The sequence below is a fragment of the Squalius cephalus genome, assembly GCF_949319135.1.
Source record: "Squalius cephalus genome assembly, chromosome: 13".
Classification (NCBI taxonomy): domain Eukaryota; kingdom Metazoa; phylum Chordata; class Actinopteri; order Cypriniformes; family Leuciscidae; genus Squalius; species Squalius cephalus.
Genome location: NC_137134.1, coordinates 21667254 through 21692954, shown reverse-complemented (window position 1 = coordinate 21692954; position 25701 = coordinate 21667254). Strand labels below are relative to the sequence as shown.

General features: G+C 35.6%; 2 protein-coding genes across 2 annotated transcripts in view; both read left to right on the top strand.

Moving 5' to 3' along the window:
* The window catches only part of gpc5b (glypican 5b), a 42658-nt gene extending 32374 nt beyond the window's left edge, over positions 1 to 10284 (top strand). Inside the window, exon 9 of the mRNA XM_079891578.1 lies at positions 9707 to 10284. Coding sequence (XP_079747704.1) covers positions 9707 to 9897 — 191 coding nt within the window. The 3' untranslated portion in view covers positions 9898 to 10284. The remainder of the gene's footprint in view (positions 1 to 9706) is intronic.
* A 3228-nt stretch (positions 10285 to 13512) lies between these two features.
* gpc1a (glypican 1a) overlaps positions 13513 to 25701 on the top strand; it is a 28799-nt gene continuing 16610 nt past the window's right edge. Inside the window, exon 1 of the mRNA XM_079891579.1 lies at positions 13513 to 14081. Coding sequence (XP_079747705.1) covers positions 13925 to 14081 — 157 coding nt within the window. The 5' untranslated portion in view covers positions 13513 to 13924. The remainder of the gene's footprint in view (positions 14082 to 25701) is intronic.

Genomic DNA, 25701 nt, shown 5'->3' with positions numbered 1-25701 from the left:
GAGTTTTTATTTATTTATTTATCGAACAGTGCCCTCAGGTAGTAATATTTATAGATATATTTATATATATAGTTGTAATCGAAATTATTCAACCCTTGTTGTCTCAAGCACACCTGATGCAACTAATCAAGGGCTTCAATAGTTGCACCAGGTGTGCTTGAGCTAGAACACATGAAATATCTGAACTGGCTAGGTTTGTTGTGTCATGTTTGAATGCATGTTAGAGATATGGCTAAGACAAAAAATGGTCCAAAAAGTCCCCAAAAAGGGAAGGTATCATCGCCCTTCACAAACAAGGAACAGAATACAAAAAGATAGCGAAGGTACTATGTTCCTAGAGACACCGTTGGAAGCATAGTTCGCAAGCTTAAAGTTCAAGGAACAGTGGTTACACTACCTGGACGGGGCTAAAAAAGGAAATTATCAACGGCTGTAACCAGATTTCTGAGAAGGCAGGTTCAGAAAAACCCTTGAGTGATTGCATAAGACCTGCAGCAAGACTTGGTGGCAACAGGCACTAAGGTTTCAGCTTGCACAGTAAGGCATATACTAAATGCATGTGGTTTCCATGCCAAAACTCCAAGACGTTCACCACTACTGACCCAAAGGCACAAGAAAAGTGCTCAAAATCATATAAATAAGCCACAGAAGTTTTGGGATTCTGTTCTGTGGAGCGATGAAACAAAGGCCCTATTTTCGGCCCTATGGATCAGCAGTATGTCTGGAGGAAGAAGAATGAAGCGTATGCTGAAAAGAACACTCTGTCTACAGTTAATCATAGTGGGGCTCGGTGATGCTCTGGGGCTGATTTGCATCCTGTGGCACTAGAAACCTGCAGCGTGTGGAAGCCAAGATGGATTCATTGAAGTATCAGGAAATCCTAGGAGAAAACGTCATGCCGTCAGTGAGGAAGCTGAAGCTTGTCCTCCATGTCCTGATTATATTGTCTGCTATATTTGCCTCTTATTTATTAAATCTAAGCAATTGATTGATGAAACATCGATTAAAATTAAGATACAATTTATCCAAAACGAAATTTACTTTATAGAAAGGCTTTATACAAAACAAAACTTAATGAAGTGGTCAAAATCATGTCTGACCCACTCCATATGTCTTCCGATATATTGCGCATCTAATGATCCTATCTTACTCTTGTCCAGGGCCGTACCCACCATTGAGGGCCCTGAGGTCAGGACCTCGCATATAATGCATATATTGAAGGTTGTGAAATAATTGCCTAATGTTAACTCTACTTTGGTGCTGCAATGATATTGCATATCGCCACGTTAACCGACTTCATCTGAGCTGCTTTAAGGGGTGTTCACATGTTTGCGCTCTTACGTTGGTTATTTTAAATGTAGATGCGCGAAAAGTGCGTCCAAATAGAGAGCGACACCATCACAACGCTCGCTTGTTTTCCCAGGCAAGGTGAAAAAATGCAAATCAAAGGAGGCTTTAGGGCTTTATGTTCACAGAAGGTGCGAGCCGAGCGCGAATTCCAGCGCGATGCTTCACGACGCGCTTTCAGTTAATGGTCATATAGTGCGAGTCTGGCCTTCGAAGATGTAAGTAGCTAAACCAAACTACTGTTTACGATAAAAGTATTAAACGAGTAACAGAAACAATCAGTTTGCAAAGACTGTATCAATCAAAGCTCAGTTTTAGAAGATAAGATATACAGGTGGCTAAAGATTAGGAGACTGCGAGAAGAAGAAAGAGAGAATGTGATGGAGATGAGAGAGTAAGAGCAGGTATTGCATTCTGTGCTCATGAGATTAACATTATTACAATGTATTCCTATTTAACACACGTTCTTTGCTAATTACAGTGGAAAATATAAGCTCAATTTAACAACACAAGCACCTATTAATTATAATGCCATAATAGTAGTATTGTATAAATATTCATACTTGTATATGGTCCTCGAATATGTTATATTTCACTAGTATCAGCATTGGGAGTGTTTGCGCAACTTGCATCATTAAGCCAGTAGGTGGCGACAAGTGACTGTCTTCATGAGTGAACAATTTAACCATTAAATGAACAGATTAGTCCAAAAACAAGTTGCTGAAACCAATCTTTGATGCTCATATAAATTACTCAGTTGCCTCTGGACAATTGCATTGGCATTTGATTGAAATGTAACAATAAACATAAACATTCTGCATTTCCATTTTGTAGTGTGGATCATTCATGGTAGCATTTAAACGTATTCTCATATTTAAGAATCTGTTATCTCCTTGACAAATAATTTATGACACTGCTCAATGAGAAATGGCCTTTCTTTAAATGCATATGTTCTTTGAGTATTTCATTTGTGAAGGTAAAGCATGTACTCACTATACTCCTAATTACAAGAAAAAGAAAAACTGCTCTTAAACTGGGTGTGTGATAGGCTGTGGAATGGGGTTTGCCCGAGGAAAAAATTTCAGTCGAGATTTATTTATTTTTTGCTTTAACTCCTGACAACACCTGCCTACAATACATACAAAGTCCTGGATGAATTGCTTAGAAAAAAAAAACATTTTAAAAATCACGACTGTTGTTTGTTTGGCACATACTGGTGGTTGCACTCATGTTACTGCATTGGCACTCATGCGTGTCTGGGTTCGTAATTATCAGATTATTTTCCCAGCATCAGACATTGGAGCGGACATGCTCTGACATGCTTGGTAAACTTTGATTAAGGTGACCTCATCTCCTGCAAATGTGCCGTTGTCTGTTTGTCAGCACCTGCTTATGAATATGTTTTTATATGTTACAATAACAAACCGGATTTTTTGCAAGTAGATGTCAGTGTAGCTAATGCTAACATAATTTCAGATCCTCTGGCTTTCCTCCCCCTTCCCCCAGCAACACAGACGGTGAAGAGGGGAGGAAGATTAGATTGACTCCCAAAGGTAAAACCAGATTCATCCTCCAGCTGTAGAAGATATTGCAGATATTGTGTCTAATAGAGTAAGTTTGCTTACCTTTAGCCATGCTCTTAATACAAATGTCTTTCCTTTGACGTGGTTGACCATATTAATGATCTAAGAGTGTTAGATCAGGCTTGTGTTTTTATTTGTTATAGTTAGTGGTGCTAAGCTTAGTTTCCCGCCTAATAGTTTAAGGCGGAAAACTACATTAGCGCATTGGCTGCATGGATCTGCCTGAAAAAAAAAAAAAAATTGTGCTAAATTTATAATACCTTTGTCATTAGATTTTATTCTGTATTTGAAATATATTATTTGAACGTAATCTTGACCAACAGTTTTGTAGATTTTTGTATTTCCCCATTCAGGTACTTGCAAATAACAACTCTGAGGCGTTTTCAAGATGGTCGCCAAGCTGACTTGCCTTAAAAGGACTTGCCTTAAAGCTACTCAAATGTATTTACTATGTATTAACCATATTATAATTTTTTTACTGAAGCTCTGAACATTCTTCGGTATGTGAACATAATTTTATATTCTCTGAAAGCAGAATTTCTAACGTTCCGGCTACAGAAGCTAAGTGTGCATTTGGCATTGCTGGTAAGGGATCACATTTCTGCACCTGCTTTTCACACCTTTAGTTTAAGAAAAACTAAACTAAATGAATGAAAGAGATGCTTTGTCTTTGTTCTCATACACATCACTAGTATTAGAGACTGCCAAGTACAGCACATAATTACACCCAGTTTGTGGGTAGACAAGTTAACAATAGTGCCCTGTCTGCTTTTAGACGTTATGTCTTATCATGCAAAATTCTTTATTAAACCGCTGAATGCACAAATTTAATGAAAGTCTAAGTATTTAATGTAAAAAATGACTTTCAAAATACTAGTTTTTGGTTATTAGTAGAGATGCACTGATACTGAATTTCTCCGCCAAAACAGATAGCGATTATTCAGAATGATATCAGCCGATGCCGATACCGATAGTTTGATTTTTCTTAAGGAAAAAAATCATCTCTCCCAAATAATGCTGCAAACTATACAGGGAACCCTCTTATTTGGTACACTGTAATGAAGGTTAAAATTAACAACATAGCTGTTATATTCAACTGCTATTTATTTCCAGATATAATATTTACACTCAGATAAAAGCTGAAATGTTTGTATACAACTCAGTTGCACATAAGGAATTTTTCTTAAACACTTCATGGAAAATAAGCTCTTCTCTATTGTTTTTTATAGTTAACCAACAAATGAACTGTGAACACCGGAAAACTTAAATGCAACATTAAGTGATATTGTTCACAAGCTGTTTTATTGACGTCTTTTCACGGTTGAGAAACAGATTGAGCGATTACATGAGTCATGATATGGGTTTCAGTAAGTTGTGCTGTATCTTTCAACATACCTTATGATATTCATCAATGTTTTTTTAGATATAATTTGTGGAAGAAAAGACTCACACTCCACGCTGTCACTTGAACTGAGGCGGTACAGTAATCTGTCACATCACATTTAAGAGCATTAAAGCGACATTTATCGTTCAAATTTTGTGATAAAATGTACTGAATTTGAAAGCAAGACTTACTAGCTTTAATCGTCCGATACAGATTATTGGCCGATATATCGGTGCATCTCTAATAATTACACTGTAACAAATGTATACTGTAATTACAATGTAACAAATATTGTTTTACACTGTAACAAACGTATTACACTGTAAAATGAATATTACACTGTAACAGTCATTGACACTAAAAGTATAATAGACTAATGTATACTTAGACTTACCAAACGTATAATTACAATGTAACAAATGTATTATTACACTGTAACAAGCATATTATTACACTGTAAAAAGATATTACACTGTAACAAACATATTACACTGTAAAAATTTATAATTAGACTGTAACAAACGTATAATTACACAGTAACAAACATATTTTTTACTGTAAGAAACATTACACTGTAAAAAGTATAATTAGACTGTAATAAATGTATACTTACACTTAACAAACGTATAATTACAATGTAACAAATACATTATTTCACTGTAACAAACGTATTATTCCACTGTAAGAAACATATTACATTGTAAAAAGTATAATTAGACTGTAATAAATGTATACTTACACTTAACAACCGTATAATTACAACATAACAAATATATTATTACACTGTAACAAACGTATCATTCCACTGTAAGAAACATATTACTTTGTAAAAATGTATTAGACTGTAACAAACGTATAATTACATGTAACAAATGTATAATTACAATGTAACAAATATATTATTACACATTAACAAATGTATTATTAAACTGTTAAAATGTATAATTAGACTAACAAACATATAATTACAATGTAACAAATACTTTATTACATTGTAACAAACGTATTATTACACTGTTATATATATTAATTAAACAGTAACAAACATGTAATTAGACTGTAACAAACCTATAATTACACGGTAACAAACATAATTACAATGTAACAAATGTATTATTACACGGTAACAAACGTACAATTACAATATAACAAATGTATTACATTACACTGTTACAACTGTATAATTACACTGTAACGATCATTTAATTACAATATAACAAACCTATTATTACACTGTAACAAAATGATTTCTGAAGGATCGTGTGACACTGAAGACTGGAGTAATGATGCTGATAATTCAGCTTTGCATCACAGGAATAAATGCAATATATAGTAAAATAGTAAACTATTATTTTACATAACATTAGTTTACAATTTCCACAATAATGTTGTCACAGAGCCAGATTTTTTTCTTTTCTTTTTTCTTTTTTTTTCTTCTTTTTTTTAAAATTTTGAGTGAAAAAATGTCTTAACATCAAACATAATGACATTAAAATATTGCTTTTTGATCATTCATCACACTAAAAATGGAAGGTAAAGTCCAACCCATACAGAAATATGCAGGAGTATATATTGATATACTGTAGGAATAGAATGAGTAGTATGTCAGAATATATTATAAACATTCTCAGTTAAAAAGGAACATTCTCAGAAAGTTCTAGCAAGGTTCTCTAAAAGATATGAGCAAACGTTCTTCCAGTAAATCCAGTTCTGTCATGAAACTCTAGATATTGCAGACTGATAGGTCCTTATCTCAATCTGCTGCATTCACATCATTCTCTATAGGGCACCGCTGATTGGTTTCTGCTGTATCAATAGTCATGAGCTCTTTAAGAAACCCTCCACCTTCCCCAGCTCCACCTGTATAGATCTGCAATGGGTAATTCATGTACGCTATATTGTACAGAAGCAGCATGCCTTGCTCACAGCAGCGTGTCATGTATGTATTGGAGGTTATATTATTTAGCAGTAATTAGGTGTTGAGATAAACTTCAGCTGTAAAAGTTGTAGAGTCTTTTGAAATGCAAAATAAGTTAAGGGCAAGTAAAAGTCTTGAAGACTTTCCGATTTTTTTTTCCTCGTTCGTCATTTTTTCTCAGCTGGAAGTTGGCAAAACTAGGCCAAAGCAAGCCGTTGCACACTTCACTGTCATGATAATGTATTCAGTCTGTTGGCTGTGTTCTGTGAGGCGTTCAGTACGGTGATCTCCACCGCTCTCCGCCGTCTAGTTTCAGATCTCTGCCGTCTCGGGAGTTGCCATGTGACCTGCGGAGGCTTGTTCCTGCAACAGCTAGAGGTTCATGGGAAAGAGTTGAAATGCAATCATTCTTCCTGTCATGTGTGGTCATGCTTCACCTGTGTGTTTGATAGACAGAAGGCAAACAAGGTTTTACGGAGGTGGAATTATGCCGTTTGTCTTATGAATGAGTGGCCACATGTCAAAGCTATTATGAGTCTAGATACGTTGTGGTGTTAGTGCATGTTGGCATTCAGCAACTGTATACATATTTCATATCCATCTAATCAAAATTTTAAAGGTGCAATATAGCTATAAAGATGTCTGTCAGATTTTTGACTTTCAGCATAACTTCTGGTCCACACTGCAGCTTATTCGGGCCAAGAACCACCAATAAAGGAACAGACCATCTAAGTAACTTGTAGACTAATGACCAATCACATACAGGTAGACTTGTGAAATACAGTAAATACAGTAAAATTTTGAAAAAAAATACAATTTAAAATAACAGTTTTTTTGGAAACCGTGCTTTAAAAAAAAAAATAGGATTGTTTGAATAGAAAGTTAATAAAAATAAAAATCTTTTGTATTGTATTGTATTGTATTGTAAAGTAACTTCTCACAATTACATCAGGGGTAACTTTTATGTTCAGAGGTTACGTATGTTTTTTGTTTCTGACCGACTAAAATCAGCTTATGTACACAGTTGTTACTAATACTGTAGCTAATAATGTCTAAATTGATCTCACTAATCTAAAAGTGAATATTTTTATATTACCAGTGGATTCCTGTTGAGAATATAGTATCATTGTATTACTTAATAATACTATTATAATATTATCTTGTATTATTTACTTAAATTAATTAGTTAATCATTTATTTATTTATTTTAATTAATATTAATTAATATATTTATAAATATGTAATTTATATATTGTTCAATATAGTGTGTTATGTTTTATTTATTTATAAATTAAAATTTTGATATACTGTATATATGCATATTTATTTACACATTTATTTATAAATGTTATGTATTTAGAAATAATTATTTCATTTATATTTTTATGTTGTACAATTATTTTCATTTATATTTTTATTCTATCATGGAATGTCCTGCTTCAGCGTAAAAAAAACCTAAATTATCATTTTTGGACAACAAAAAAATCAAAAATTCAGCACATTTCTCATTTTTCTACATTCAAACATACAGTAGAGGTAATAAGCATTGAATCATACAAATACATTAGTTTTCTTTTTAAAACTATAAACACCATAGCGGCTTGCCAATGCCGTGTGCAGCGGAAACGGAAATACAATATGCTAAATAAGTAGATCCTCCAACATTCTCACATTCAGCGTCAGCAGGAATCCTCAGTTTTCACACGACTTCTGCATATTTAGCATGATATTCATACAGCATATGTGATCATTCCTACACATCTCTCCTGTCAATGCCAAGCAGCCCGCGGGCGTTCGCTCTCTGGTCTGATACGAATCGGATCCATTTACTGCTTTAATTGGCATCAAGAGATCTCCTCATGGTGATTGTGAATAAATGAACCCTTTGTGTATTGTGCGACTGGCACAATGGCTATTGTGTGAGAATCTCAGGTTGGATTTCATTGGGAAAAGGTGTGACTGTTTTCGTCTCGCCCTGCCTTGTTGCGTCTGGGTCAAATTTGTTGTTGCAAAATTAGGTAAACGAATGCCTCTGAAACATCAGCCCGTGAATGTGTGTTTTTTTGTGCCGAGACATCCGCACGTGAAGTCATTCGTTTGTGTCCGTATGGACACTATGCATCATTTCATTGTGACACGTTAATGTGTTGCCGTCTGTTGGTTTGTGTCTGCGAGTGGTGCGGCTCTCGGCTCATAGCCTGGCTCTGATATATGGCCCTGCTCATCTGCTGTGCAATGCACATATGTTCAACCCAGAACATTATTGTGTGTGCGTAGTTGCGCAAAGCGCATTTGTCACTGTAACCAAATCGGATTTGCTTTTTCTTTTGTCGGAGGATTGGCTTCTTATTGTACACTCTAAAAACTTTAAGTTTCAAAAGGGGGATTTCGCAGCAATGCCATTGAAGAACCATTTTTGGTTCCCCATAGAACCTTTCAGTGAAAATTTCTTAAAAGAACCATTTTTTTTTAACCAAATGTTCTAAGAACATTATGGTAATGTTCCCATTATGTTATGAAAACACTATGCTCACTAAACGTTCAAAACGTCCAGATTTTTAAATGTTTTTCTTGATCAATAGTGAAAACATTAAGGGTTCCATTTTATCATTTTGCAAACATTATGGGGAATTACCTTTAAATGTTCTCTGAACCATCTCAAACTAGTACGTTTATTTTTGTTTTTATTTTTGTCATCTTACAAAATAAGATGGTCGTCCAATTAAAATGTTTCAGAAAAACAATCCGTGAACGATGTTCAAAAGTTTTTGTGCTTTTTGTGTTTTGAGAAAGTTATTAATGCCCCCGTAACCCCGTAACTTTCAACGCATATTCTATTAATGTTACTAGAATTCATAACTTTGCCAAAGTTTTGAGGAGTTATTTGTGTTAGCTGGGAAAGAACTAGTTTGTGAACTGGAAAGTTTCAATGGAAATTAAATCTTCTTAATGGAACCATAGATGCCAATAAAGAAGCTTTATTTCTAAGGGTTTATACGACAACGATGTACTAAAAATGGAAAAGTTTTTCCTTTGGTTTTTTTCCACACAGATGACTATAGGTTGTCAAAACGATTCCTGTTCACACGGATCCTCAAAAACGATTAAACGCTTAATTATTCATGCCAGGCCAGTAGTTGGCGATGTTACTTTGAAAAGAAACATTACACGCCTATAGAATGAAAACGTAATGTGCATGACGTCACCGTTTTCACTAATTCGCATTTTTGTAGTTTACACAGAGATGATAACGGCATCGTTTTCAAAAACGTGCACTTTGAAACCTGTTATCAAAAGTTTGCGTTTTCAGGCCCCCAAAACGCCGTTGTCATGTAAATAAACGGACAAAACGCATAAAAAGTTTTCCTTTTTAGTTGAAAATGGTGTTGTGTAAACGTCCCCTTGGAGTATCTTGTTTAAATGTGATATTCGCACCTAATTCTTAAATGTTTTTGTTCATTTTTCTTCCAACAGTGCTCACTAAAAAGGAAATCCATGTACGAATTTCACCAAAGGGCGGCTTTATCCCAATCCAATCCCCCAACTCCAGACCCGAATCGGACCTGCACGCCAAAGGAGTCACCCACATCCCAACCATCTCAGCCGTCCTATTTCTTGCTCTTTTACCCATAATCCAGCTCCTCCTGTGGCCCGATGGTGTCTGACGCACAGTAGAAAAGACTGAACGATTCACGCATGCATTTGCACTAGGCCCTTAGAAGTCTGCACATTTGTCTTCTGATCTCCTCAGATGATCAGTAAGTTCTTCAAACACTGGGTATTCGTTTGCTCTGGCCTGTTTTAAAGGGTTTTATGTAGCTACTAAGTAGTGTAAGGAGACGCAAGTGTGATGAGGTCCGCCATCATTTCTTTGGTGGTTTAATGTCATATTTTTAGTGCCGTTGTTTTGAATATTTTTGAATGAGGATTTACCATTACATTCATCTGGTTTGGTACATTTTAGAGTAACATATCACATCCTGAGTTCATTCACACCCTCCTGCCGTAGTTACTGGGAAGGCTGCCCATATACGTATGTATATATATATATATATATATATATATATATATATATATATATATATATATATATATAATGTATGAATAAAGTTTTATTGTATGTGTGGATTATATTAAAGATAGAGCTGTTTTAATTCTCCCTTTATCAGTATATCCAGGTGAAACTCATAAAGTTCTAAAGGGGGGGGGGGGATTATTTTAAGAATATGAAGCCACATTAGGATTTTTTTGCATTGTGACATTTTTAAACATATTTATGTTGGGGGGGTTAATAATAGTTTATTTATAAATATTTTCTTCCCAAATGAAAACTGTATTTCTTTGCATTACAGTATTGACAATTTGAGAGGAAAATCTGAAAATAATGTAAGGAATACAAATAATGCAAAAAAAAATCTTAATGGACTTCAAAAACAAGCCAATTTTCATTTTCACAAGTATTTTTTATTTATTTTTTAGAGGGAGATGACAGTTTTTTGTAAGATTGACCCACCTGCTTGAGCAATTGTAGGGCTTTTTTGTTGTTGTAAAAAGTCGAATTGTACATTTAACATATTTATACTGAAGTCTATGTATACAAAAGTGTTTATATGATAGTAGGGTTGTGCATATAACCATTTAAAACAATGAAAACAGCTTTTGATTAACTCATAGGATAATGAAATACTTAATTTCTAGTAGAAACTTCCTAACATCGGCGTTTAACACTTTCTAGACGCAAAATGTTCCTATATATTGTTTGTTTTGACAGTTCTCCGTGACGTCACAGTCTTAAACTTATATTTTGGAGTTTTGAGTCAATAATGTCATTTCCCATGTAGCTCCGACTGCGCCGTATGCCATTTGTCACTGTAAGTGCTCGCACAGAAATCGATCAATAAAATACCATGTTTTCAAAGTCTACACGTGTCTTTTTGCTCTCTCTCCCTCTTCCTTTCGCGTTCTCACTCATGCGCTTTGAAATTGAAATCATTTCTATTTTCGCACCTCACCGTCAACATCTGAGCACGTTCTTCATCTCGTCTGCGGGTTATATTTTATTTTCCTGTAGCAAAGCTGTGTGTATATGTATCAATTACATATTTTCTGACAACATAGCCTACTCTGTTATCTAGCTGAGCGATGTTTGCAATAAACCAGTCACGCCCAGAATGCACAATTGAGTCTTCATGTCTTTCAGCAGACATGTTGTAATTCATGCTGCTTTTTTAATTAGCTGTGTCTTATTATTTAGATGCCAATTAAGCTGTCATGAACATTTCCTGGTCTCCAGCCACAGTTAAACCCTTCATTTTGCCGCTGCTACGTTTTTGTGCCAACAAAGTATATGGCAACTGTCATAGAAATGCTGGGAACTTGGCGTTGAAACTGCTTCTGAGTAAAGGTGAGAGGTTTATTATTCTCTTAGTGTGGTCAATGACTCACTTTTATTTTTCACCCACGCGTCTATATGATCAAACATAGGCATCGCGGTGCAATGTGCGCTTTTTGTGAAAGATAATTATTCTTCTTTATGCCGCTGTGCAACCACCATAGCCTGATTGAAATGAACCCGGTCAGCAAACCCTGAGAATCTGAGTGCTCTTAATTAGATGTGTTTTGACTGAAAAATAAAAGGCTTTTCACATCTCGGTTTCAGTCTATTACCGATTCAATCAGTTTTATGATCACGTCCATTTAACATCCCACCTGAAAATCAATTGCCATGCAGGATGCAATGTGTTCCAGTTGTCGGGGAAGGCGGCAGGGGGCGTCTGTTACCTCCTGCAGGTGTCTCTGGACCCCCAGTCCTCATCTTTTATTCCAACACAGGGCTGGACTTGTTCAGGGATGTTGGGAAATCCGAAATTCGAGCGGATTGTTTCAATGAATCGACTCAAATGATTCATCATCTCAAAATGTTCTTCGAATTATTTATTTATTTATTTATTTATTCTGCTATGAAACAAATGTTTTTACCCAAGTCACAGTGTTTATTACTATGTTTTTGTTAAGATTTCTTTTTTTTATTAAGCGAATATTAAAATGTATCCACGAAAAGATCTATCTATCTATCTATCTATCTATCTATCTATCTATCTATCTATTGTTCTGTCTCTATCTATCATCTGTTGTTCTGTCTGTCTGTCTGTCTGTCTATCCATCTATCTATATATCTATCTACCCATCTATCGTTCTGTCTCTATCTGTCTGTCTATCATCTATCGTTCTATCTTTCTATCTATCGTTCTTTCTCTGTCTATCATTCTATCTATCCATCTATCGTTCTGTCTGTCTGTCTGTCGGTCGGTCTGTCTATCTATCTGTCTGTCTATCATCTATCTATCTATCTATCTATCTATCTATCTATCTATTGTTCTTTTTCTATTTGTCTATCGATCTTTTTCTATCTGTCTGTCTATCATCTATCTATCTATATCTATATATCTATATCTATATCCATCTATCGTTCTGTCTCTATATCTATCTGTATCCATATATCATTCTGTCTCTATCTATCTATCTATCTATCTATCTATCTATCTATCATATCTATCTATCTATCTATCTATATCCATCTATCGTTCTGTCTCTATCTATCTATCTATCTATCTATCTATCTATCTATCTATATCCATCTATCGTTCTGTCTCTATCTATCTATCTATCTAACTATCTATCTTTCTGTCTGTGTATAGGGTATGTATTGTTCTGTCTGTATCTATCTGTCTGTCTATCATCTATCCATCTATCATTCTGTCTCTGTCTATCTATCTATCTGTCTGTCTGTCTGTCTGTCTGTCTGTCTTTCTATCTATCTATCTATAAATCTATCTATCTATCTATCTATCTATCATTTTGTCTCTATATCTATCTATATCCATATATCATTCTGTCTCTATCTATCAATCTATCTATCTAGTTCTGTCTCTATCTGTCTATCTATCTATCTTTATGTCTGTGTATAGGGTATCTATCTATCTATCGTTTTGTCTTTATCTATCTGTCTGTCTATCATCTATCTATCCATCTATTGTTCTCTATCTATCTATCTATCTATCTATCTATCTATCTATCTATCTATCTATAACCAGCCTAAGTTCACTGACCGTAACTAGTTATCCCAGTCTGTGCACCAGTCAGACCATATTGAAAGACCAGCAAACCATCTCGTTTAAGCTGTTTTTCAACACGAAATACATTGTTTCTATGAATAAGCGAATCGATTCGTCCGAATCATTCAAAGGAACCGATTCAAAAGAACGACTCGTTCGCGAATCGGACATCACTATTGTTCGGTGAGAACGGGACAGTAAAGAGACAGACAGCACAGGAGCGCGCAGCAGCAGTACTGGGCGCTTTAACCAGATATTCCTACAGCAGTATTTACTGTTTATACTACAGTAGCTACTTGTAGGGATATTATAAGTTATGCATTATTAATAGGCTAGTGCGTAAAGACATGAGCACCAGAAACAGATCCCCACCGGACTGATCAATAACACGCATCCTCTTTCATCAGGACCACCGGCTTTAAACCTGGACGTGCATTTACATCCCTAAACAAGTGGATTTGTACTATAGTATCCTGCTGTTGTAGGAAGAATCGGATGCTTTGATTCGCTGTGTGAAGTGTTGAGCATCAGCGTCAGTGGACTTCATCCTCTTCCTCAGTCTCTGGATCCGGACACAATGGATCTGACAGCGGTCGCGCTGCTCGTGTCGCTCGTCTCCGCGTCTCTGTCTGCGGATAACGCGGGCGGCAAAGCGCGGAGCTGCACGGACGTGCGCCAGTTCTACAGCGGCAAAGGCTTCACGTTAAACGGCGTCCCGCAGTCCGAGATATCAGGTATGAATTATCAGGGATTGTTACAGGTACAGTACTGTCTCATTCATATTCAACACTGACATTTCTGTGTGTTGACTATGTTTATGTAGACTACACTCACGAGAATAATTAAGTATCTATCTATCTATCTATCTATCTATCTATCTATCTATCTATCTATCTATCTATCTATCTATCTATATATCTATCTAACTTCCGTCTGTCTGTCTGTCCTGTTGTCTTCTGTCTGTCTCTCCACCTGACACGCTCCTTAATTTTAGGCGAGGTGCATGTTCTTATTGTCAAGTTCACATGAACAGATGGAGGGTCCCAGACAAAAGCTCTACTCGCCCCACCAAACAGAACAATAGAGGAAACTGTAACTGCTGAAACAGGGCTACACCTGGCATAGTGTTGATCACGAGCGACTTCCCCATTAAAAATGACCTTTCGTTTCATTCATCAGTTTTATATAGACACCCACCTGATGTCTGGATCCCCATGTGGTTTGAAAGAGCGTGTGCTGGAGCTCATCTCCAACAGTATGTGGTCCCTGTAGGTCATGTTACGATGAACACGGTGACGACCAGATTCGTAGGTTTTCCCCAGGGTTGCAGTCTAGGAGTAAAAAAAAACCTCCCTGTAATTGCAATTTTTGGTATTAGTCAGTGTTGTTGGTGTTATTAGATACACAAAGGGCAGTGAGGTCAGTAAATGGTGGCATTTGATGAGCACGTCTCATGATTTTCTTTGTCATTTGCAAGTAAAAGGCAGCGGCTGAAATCCGTGCAGTCAGCAAGTGGCTCGTAGCTGGAGCCAGGGATTTTTAATGTTCCCATTAGGGGCCAAAAAAAATGTTGGCAGGTTGTGAATCTGTCCCATGCATGCTGGGTAGTATGAAATCTGCCATCAATATTTATGACACAGCCATCTTTTTGATGACAGGTCGCACATTATAACCGGTAACATGTCACAAATCAGTTCGCGTAAACATGCAATTATATCAGTGCATGATGTGCTCCCAGTTTTTTTCTTCCCAGAATTCCTCTGGGATGCATATGTCTAATTGTGCTGTGTGCCCAAGAAGCTAAAGGAGATAAATGATCGCACATGTGCCACACTCACACACATAAACACTTGTAAATAAAGCTCAAACCAGGAAGGAAACATTGCCAATATTCACAATGTACTTTTTCTGTAAGATAATGTAAATATATCCGTACAATATATATCCTGCCTCCTCGTTGTATTCCACACACACGCACACAAACACCTACTGTACACACAAACATCAACGCAACACCGCCTTGGCAGCCGCCTTCAGTAATAAGTGTACTTGAGGCATTATACATTGGCATCCTCAGCAGATTTGAGAGGCTGGGAGAAACAAAGAGTTCCTATTGGCCGAGAGGAAATTCTCAAGGTCATCGCCTGCGGTCTCAATGACAGAAGGGGGAGACGAGGAAAATGTAGCAAGCGCCGGCCGCCCACCACCGTCTCGCTTGAGACCGTCTCGTCATCTTTTATCCATTGTTCACACCGTCTGAATTAAGTTGTTCGTTTAAAAGCTGACGGCCAGATTGTGTTTGTCTGCTTGAAGCGTTCATGTTTATTTAAATGAGATGCATTATAAGTTAGTGGCTAAATATAAATGACTTAAGTTGTGTTGTTTTTTACTTAGACTTTATTTCCATCACAAAACACAAAAGGAGATATTTATAGCATATGTTCAAGCTGCTCTTTTCCATACAATGAAAGTGAATGGGGACTACGGCTCTCAAGCAGGATTTTCTGTGAAGAACCTCTTAAATGTCAGTCTGTTCCTCATTCACAGCTTTAGAAGACTTGGAATAAGTCATTCGGATTAGTTTTATGATGCTTTTCGGAGCTTAACAGCCCCAGTCCCCATCCACTCTCATTGTATAGAAGAGTGCAGCGTGAACATTTTTCAAAACATCTTCTTTTGTGTTCCACAGAAAGTCATACTGGTTTTGAATGTAATTAGGATGAGTAAATGATGACAGAATCTTCCTTATTTGACTGAACTCTTAGAAATATGTCACGTTACAGACTTAAAATAAGTTGCAAACAACATTTCATGTTGAGTTTTAATAGTAAGTCAAATTGATAAATCGCGATTAATCGCATCTAACATAAAAGTTTGTTTACATAATATATGTGTGTGTATATCTAAATTTATATATATCATATATATATGTCTCTATGTGTGTGTGTCTCTGTATATGTACCTATACACTCACACACACATATATATGTATAAATATGTGTGTGTGTGTGTATATATATATATATATATATATATATATATATATATATATATATATATTAGGGCTGTCAAACGATTAATCGCGATTAATCGCATCCAAAATAAAAGTTTGTTTTTACATAATATATGTGAGTGTATGGTGTATAATTATTTTCTATATATAAATACACACACATGCATGTATATATTTAAGAAATATTTGCATGTATATACTGTGTATATATATTTATATTATATATAATTTATATTATATATAAATATTTTATATATAAATAACACATTTTCTTAAATATATGTATGCATGTGTGTGTATTTATATATAGAAAATAATTATACTCCGTACACAGACATAAATTATGTAAACACAAACTTTTATTTTGGATGCGATTAATCGCGATTAATCGTTTGACAGCCCTAATATATATATATATACAGTATATACACAGACATATATATAATATATATACATTTTATAATATATACACTATTTAATAATGTATACACATACATATTATGTAAACAAACTTTTATGTTAGATGCGATTAATCGCGATTAATCGATTTGACAGAACTAGTTCATTTGCATCCAATTGCATGTTAATTTTTGCAATATTTTGACAACAAACTATGATTTTCACAGAATATTATACACAATGTTGTTTGAATGTTGAACTGACATTCTGGTTAGTTACACACTGTGTCCCAAATCGCATACTGTATAGTAGGCACTACATTCGGTTTGAAACTTACTTTACGACCATTAAAAAGGTACGTTCTATATAGTATGAATGTGTCTCGTTTCAATGAAATTCAGACGCACTACACCCGCCATGTTGTGACCTACGGCATCAGTTGCGTTGCTTCACCACCAATCATAAATCTGTTGGCGTACTGTTTTTCACTTACTATATAGTAGTGAAGGATCGGACGCAGCGACAGAGTCGTCATTTCTGTAAGATGTTATTTTGATGCCTCTTTAACTGGTGTGACAGTGATACCCACACTGTGCATTCTGAGTTGGAGGGTTTGAGGTTTCCGCCACATTTTTTTTAGCATGTTTTAGAAAGAGCTGATCATAAAGCATCACCTAAAGGTCAGAGAGGAACCAGAGCTGAATGTCGCTGTCTAGAATTACCAACGCAACTAGTGTGTCTGCCATTTTTACAAACACAGAGGCAGCGTATTGTTCAACGGAGGGGACTATGTGACACTTTGAGCCCTGCGGTCACTCGAAACAATGACAATCTCACATTTCCCTCAAGTAGGCCATGAAGATGTGAGTCGGGTGGGGATGTGTGCGACCTCGCGTTTGTTTGTGATCGTAACTTTGTTATTTATTTCCAGGTTTTGAAAGCGAGATCCAAGTATCCAAGTGTTGACGAATTAGTGATGTTTGGACCCTTGTAACCTGTAGCCTGGTTTCAGACCTCAGCGCTGGCTCATGTTTGCTGTTCTTCTATAGAGCGAGGCACACACCCATGAGCCCTGTGTGAAATGAAAGAGGCACACACCCATGTTCTCAACCACACTGACACACACACACATCCAACCCCCGTAGATCAGACAGGGCAGGGGCCTGATTCGGTTAAGCTTTTTGCATATATCAAACACGTTCGCACATGCAAATTCAATTACACGGTCGTTCAGTGGAGAGTGACAATCAAATTCGCTCATTTGACGTTGTTAATTAGTTTTACGCATCTAATTTCTGTTTGCACGACTGTCACACATTTTAATCCAATGATAATTCCTCACAAATTATGGAATTATTAGGCATTAATTACCAGATCATTATTTTTATCATAATTATATACAATTATACACATAAATACATATAATACATAATTTGAATATCACTCATAAATATTATATATATATATATATATATATATATATATATATATATATATATATATATATATATGTATATATATATGTATATATGTATATATATATAATATACATGTCCATGTAAACTAAAAATTCAAAATACGCTGCATATGACGAACATTTATATATTTTATTAAATTTAAAAAAAATTTACTCTAATATCAACTCATGAAAATGTGGCTTTGTTCGTTTAGATTATATTATTGAGTATGAACTGATTTCATTATTATTCAAAATTGCATACTGTTAATAATTATAAGTATTATATTTAATATTTTTATATATTAAGGTTTAATATATTTACAAAATATTCTGTCATGTAAATAAAAAATGCTTCATATGACTCTAAATGAACTAAAATAACGTGTACTGTAATATCAACTTGTGATCAATTTGGCTATATTAGTTTAGATTAAATTATTAAGTATGAACTGATTTCATTATTATTAAATGTAATAGTATATTATACATTATAATATTATTCATTTTAAAATGGAATATTATTAAGAAAAAAAAATTATATTTAATATTTTTATAGAATGTTCTGCCATGTAAACTAAAAATGAAAAATATGCTTTACATGATTCTGAATATATTAATTTAAAAAATAATATTTACTGACATTATAAAATATGAACTTATAGTTATTAATAATATTATTTATTCTTATTATTAATATATTTCATATTTTTATACAGTAAGATTGGTTCTGTAATGTAAACAAAAATTGTGCTTACTTTGATAACATTTAAATTAGTCATAACATTTACTGTAATATGACCACATCCACCTGGTTACATTAGTTTACATCAACAAAAGTATTTTCATCATGTAGAAATAGTTCCTGAACATTTCATTTTTTACATAGTTTCAGCTTGTGCTAATACACGCAGTACCAAGAGATTTGTGGCGAAAGCTCATGTTTTGGCAGATGAATTGTGGACTCGTGATTATCTGAGCATAATTACACCTTCTCCCACACAGCTTCTCTCCCTCTGGCCCGCTGATTGTTCTTTTGATGCGCGGGGGTGTTTCTCAGCGGGGATCTGCAGTGCACCGTGAGGCTTGTTAGAGTCGAGATCATGCAGACCTGATCAGATCTTACACCCTCTTGCCCTGCCACTGATCGCGAATAAAAGCACACCTGCACTCGGAGGTACACGCAACACCTGGAACCACTGACAAGCCTTCTTCTGTTCAAGTGCGTTTGGAACGCTTGTAAAAACTGGAGGAGACTCTTCAAGATCTCTGAAAAGCATTGCTTGTGCCCTAAAAAAGTGTGGAGGATATGTAGACATTTCTTCACATTAAAAATACAGAATAAATACATTTTTCAATAAGGTTCTATTTGTTAACTACATTAGTTAACATGAACTAACATTGAAAAATACTTCTAAGCTTTTTTTAATCTCTGCTAATATTAATTTCAACATTTAATAATGCATTATTAAAATCAGATGTTGTATCTGTTATTAATATTTAATGGACCTGAGCTAGCATGAATTAACAATGAACAGCTGTATTTTTTATATTTCCCTTGCATAATATATTATTAATATATATATATTGGGGGTCAAAAGTTTAGAATAATTATATTTTTTTACTGTTTTTCAAAGAATTGTTTTCTGCTCGAGGCTGAATTTAATAGTGTGAAATATAGTTTTCAGTTTTAATATATTTTAAAATGTATATAATATGATAAAACATTAACAAATCTTAATTATTCCAAACTTTTGACCGCCAGTTTAATGTATTTTAAGATTGGAGGGTCTAAACTAGATATATCTTTAAAACTAGGTTCACATGACCTGCTTTGCTAGCTTCTACCCAGTGACATTTACATTTATGTAAAATCCAAAGCAACATCCATTTCATTCAATTTGATTAGTTCTTACATTCCCTGAGAAACTAACCCTTAGTATAGCATTGTTAGCGCTATGCGCTACTGTAGCAATGCCTCAAAACAAAGAAGTGACAGATGGATTTAAACCCAAAATTGTCAACAAAATCGACCCCCTTTTAACAGTTGATTAACCTACACAATATATGTAGCAATCAGATACTGAACATGTCATGTAGCAGTTAGCATTGAATTAGTTAAAAACCCAGCCATGTTGATGTTGTATGTCGATAACACTCTTGCCTTACATAAATCCTTGATTAATTCTTACTCTCCACAACTACAAAAGCTTGTTGAAAACAAATTCAGCTAGGGTTCATTGTTTAAGCTATGCTGTTAGCACCTCTCTAGCTGATTAAATGCATGAAATGGCTCCATTTGCGATTAGTCTTCACCAGCCGTCGACAAGTGTTCGTCACCTCATGCTCCTCGTGTTATTCACATTGTTGTGAATAATTCACAGTAGCGCCCAGCGTTGCTTCAGCCACTTTGCTCTGCCAATATTAATTGCACGTTTTTTGCGTTAGCCAATTTGCTGTCAGGTTATCTCGCTGCCAACACGCTGGTGAAAGGGAAGAGAGGAGTGAGTGATGAAGACGGAGATGTGATTATTATCGCTGTCAGCTTCTTTGTTCGAGAAACATTATCCTGCTCGAGTGGCAGAGACACAGAGTGCTGTGAAATGTGTGTTGTCTCGGGGATTGAACAAGATTTCCTTAAGTGAGATTGAAAATATAACATGTATGTGCATGTTCTGTGTGATTTTAAAGAAATTTGGGTCTCATTCACTAATTATGGCGTGAATAATTCGTATTTATAAGCACAGGAGAACATCTCCCAAAATAGTTTTTTATCTAATTCACAACATGTTATGGCTTTAAGGTAATTTGCATAAACACGCCCACCTCATTATATGGGCTTTCCGCACTATTTTTCCGCCAAAAACCAGTTCAACAGCCTCACAGCTTGAGCTTAATGCAACTTTTCTTACTCTATTACTGTGTATAATGAACTATATTTAAGATGAAATAATCATATATAAAATTTCATCTTGAAATTCATCGTAACGCTTTTGTAAGTCCACCCAGACATTTGCATACTTGTTTTCCCCCCGTAAATTTAGAATAAGTTGGGTAGGAAAGTTATTGATGAATGATGATTTGTTCTTGAAAATGTTCGGACGCAGATTTCACATGCAAATTTGTGGATATGCATGGTTAGACCTTTTACCTTTTATCTTTTATCCGGTGTCCTAACAACAGGGACATCAACATCAACATATCACATTAGGGTTCACGTAAGGTTTTGACATCATCCTCCATTGACTGTATTAGTCAGGTAATCTCTTTAGGGTCTTGACATTGAGTGAATTATCAGTTCGTTACCATTTACTCATTAAGTGTCTCCTTGTATTTGTATCCAATGAAGAAGAATGCCTGTCAGACTCTATTAAAGGTGGAAGTGTGACGTTCGGGACATGCTATGCATGTAAGTTTTCCAAGAGTATTGCTGAGGTTTAGTTTAATCACCATAAACAGGCAGCTACTACCCAAAGCCTCCCATTAGCTACAGGAAATGTTAGCAAAACATGTTTTCCCTTCACTATTACCTTGTTTCCGTGTTTCGCAACTCAAAATTGAAGGTCTGTTTTGGTACAAAACAATGCTAACAATGCTAAATGCAAATAATACAATGCAACCAAACAGTCATGTGTTGTTAGAGTAGCAAAATAAGTGTGCTAATCATAAGTGAGGAGAAAACATGCCCCACATCATCTTTTGTTGTTGATGTCAAAGACAGTGTCTTGATACTTTAGTGCAAATTCATGTCACTTAGGAGAAGCTAGTCAAATAAACACCGACAGGTAGCATAGCGTCCACGTTTCCTCTAAAATCATGAAAAAACGACCCAGACAGGTCAAAGATCACTCAGAAGTGGTGTCTGATAATGCTAATGCTAAATGCTAAAACCCAAATAAATGTGTAGCCATTTCAAAAACAAAACATATATGCTCTCTGTTAAAGACACACTTGTGACTCCATGCGTGACAGCTCGGGGATTAGGATTTCTTTAAGACTCAAATACTCTGTTCGTAATCCAGGGGCTCGTAATCCAGATTTTAGCGGCGGCAAGCATGGCAATTTGAGAATGTCTCAATGACGTTGTTAGAAAGCAAGGATTTCAAGTTAAAGAAAAGCACTCAAATGACCCCTTTACCTAGCATTATCTTATGTTTTCAGTGGTCGGATAACGTTCAGATAGCACTTGAGCTGTCACTTTGACTGGCCAGGTTGTAAATGTTTCATAAATACATTTTAAAAATTTCCCTTTGTTTTTATTGGTCATTAAAGTACCCTTTTGAAAAAAAAAAAAAAATATATATATATATATTTTGCTCTCGGAATTTGAGTATGTTTAAGTTAAAATATATATATAATATAAATTAAAGATAAATATAATACTCATTTAAATAATTATATAAATGCACTTTTTATAAAATAAAAATGCAGTTAAAAATAACTGAATCCAGCAACCAAACACACTGTAATCCATTATATCTGTTCCTGGTGTGTTTTTTTCCCCATTTGTCTTGACCCTGTCAGCCAATGCGACAGACCATTAGGCTGATGAGATTTATTTATTGTGACATTTTTTATTGTTTGAGTGGAAGCAATTATGAAGAACTTATTATTTTGCATAATGGCTTGCCGTTTCAGTCACGGCACGTTTTCCTTGCTCACTGGAAAAACCTCACGCACCGAATGACAGCCACTGCGGTCGATAAAACTCACTGAGGGATTATAAAATTAATGCATCATACTGAGAATGATGGGACATTATCATTTACTGTTTTTATAGTCTACTTAGTAAGCACATTCTCACTTTCTCCCAGCCTGGTGATTTGCGGAAAGCCCTGTGATTTATTGTTTTTTTCCTGCATGGTTTCTCTTCCTGTAGCTAATTGTACAGCAGTGTACTTGTGTGTATGTACCAGTGGTGATTACTTTAAGGCTATAGAGTGCAACAGCCAGTTCCTGTAACTTATAAACTTATTATAAACTTATTATATACCGATAAACTTATTATAAACCGATAACTTATAAACCTTTAAAGACAACCTTACTGTGAACTACGAAGTTGTTAATGGTATTTGATGGTATTTTCTTCTTTTGAAGCCATCATCCCCCATTATTTCTAATTGTTTAACAGCGGAATTTGTTGTGAAAACTACATTACCCATGATGCTGCACAGAAAATTCCACCAATCAAGAGTCAAAACAAGCAAAACACACCAAAAGATCTCCTTAGCTCCGCCCACTCCCCTGAAGCACTGCAAATGTAAAATATAATCGAGTCCCTATGTTCTCAAAATACTTAAATATTTGAATATATATGCATATTTAAAATATATCGTTTTTATGTATAATCAACTTTTTTAAATGAGTAGTTTTATATTTCCCTAACGTTTTTCCCATGCGGATGACAGCAGATTGCCAAAACAGCTCCTATATGGTGAGGTTTGCTCAGGCAAACGCAAGCAAGGCAGACCACGCAAAAGGTTCAAAGACCAAGGTGTGTAAAGTCCACAATAGATGAGCTGTGCAAAGTATCATCATCATCAACATCGATGGACTACCAAGAGTGGTGGGGATGAAGCACTGAGCAAAAAAAAAGTTGGTAACTAATGCCTTGTAGAAAAAAAAAAAACACTTTTATTAGCCTACTGATAGGACTGGAGTCAAAATATTATTAATTTTTACATGCGTAAAACTTTTTAATTGAGGAAAAACTACTAAATGCACATAATTTTAATATTATACAAATATTACCATAGATAACTGACATCTGTGCTTCCCCAGTGTTAAAGGTCCCGTTCTTCGTGATCCCATGTTTCAAACTTTAGTTAGTGTGTAATGTTGTTGTTAGAGTATAAATCATATCTGTAAAATTATAAAGCTCAAAGTTCAATGCCAAGCGAGATATTTTATTTAACAGAAGTTGCCTACATCGAACGGCCGGATTGGACTACATCCCTCTACTTCCTGCTTTAATGACGTCACTAGAACAGTTTTTTGACTAACCTCCGCCCACAGGAATACACAAAATAAGGGGGCGTGGTCTTGTTGCGCTCCCACGGAGAAGAGGAAGAGTTGCGTTTGTAGAGTGTGTTTGTCACCATGTCGTCGAGACGCTGTTATTTTCATCCCGGAGTCCAATCACCTTTGTTTGGCCTTCCCAGGGACGCTGTACTTAGAGATCAATGTGACCTTTCCGGGCAACGTGCGCTAAGCTGCTGTCGAATCACAACACGGGAACCGCTGGCACAATCAGAACTCGTTACGTATTTCTTAAGGAGGGACTTCATAGAACAAAGAAGTCATCAGCCCGTTCTTAGGACAGTGAAAACAGAGGTATACAGATAAGTAAATTGTGTGAAAAACACTGTGTTTTTTTACACGCGAAACATGAACACATGTTATATTGCACACTGTAAACACAATCAAAGCTTCAAAAACACACGAAAAACGGGACCTTTAAAAAACACCAGCCGCCATGGTACGTATAGCCTACCAGAGCTGAATATTTCAGCACCAAAATCCAGGCTAAAAATACTTCTTAAGAAGAACTGAAGCAACCAGACAGAAGTTCTTGTGGTCTTTCTCTTAAGTTTCTCCCTCTCTCGCTCTTCATCTTAACCCCTTAGCCTGTTTTCCTCGTCCACACTCTCACACGTGTCCTTGTCTCATACTCGATTAGAGATCAGGACGTCTGTTTTAACAAGGTTTGGCAAACACTGTAATGTGCACAATTACAAGCGCTGTTTGCACACACACATGCACGTGTTCACTCGCACACGTGTGTGTCTAGGCAGCCGGGCAGAGTCTGAGCTGCGGTGTATTTTTAGATTTATGGAAACCTAGAAATGTCCAATTCAAAGAGCTGGGTTGTACGCTTAGCCATCTTTCACCATTAGCGAAGCAAGGCACACGTTTTAGAGCACATCCATAATGCATGCTATGTGTCGTGATCTCAACAAATGCTCAAGAAGATGAAGTCGCTCGTATAAGAAACGTATCTTTCCTGCCTCAATGTACTGCCTGAAGCAAAAAAGGTTTATTAGATGTTGCTAATTCTGCTAATATAATATGATATGCAGTCCAAATATACAAATTTAGTATACATTCTTCAATGTAGATATACTGCATTTCCGAAAGTGAACATTATTGAACGAGAAAAATATACGATAGGATGGGATTTTATTCATATATGTTTTTAAGGTGGCATATTTTTCACCCTATTCGACATTAGGCGAAAACATTTTCATTTTCAGGGTTCTATGTTTAGAACCCAGTTAAGAAGACAACTTTTTTCTTTTCTTTGGAATAACATGCAAATGCAATTATAAATTGCTCGCAATAATATTTTATAATCTTTCAGGAATGTGTAGTAAAAATGTAAATGAGCAGATTATGTAAATTAGCGGCAACAAACAGATTTCCATAACACTCTCCTCTCTATCATTGGTCCGTCAATACAGATAGCCCCGCCCCTAAACTCACATCA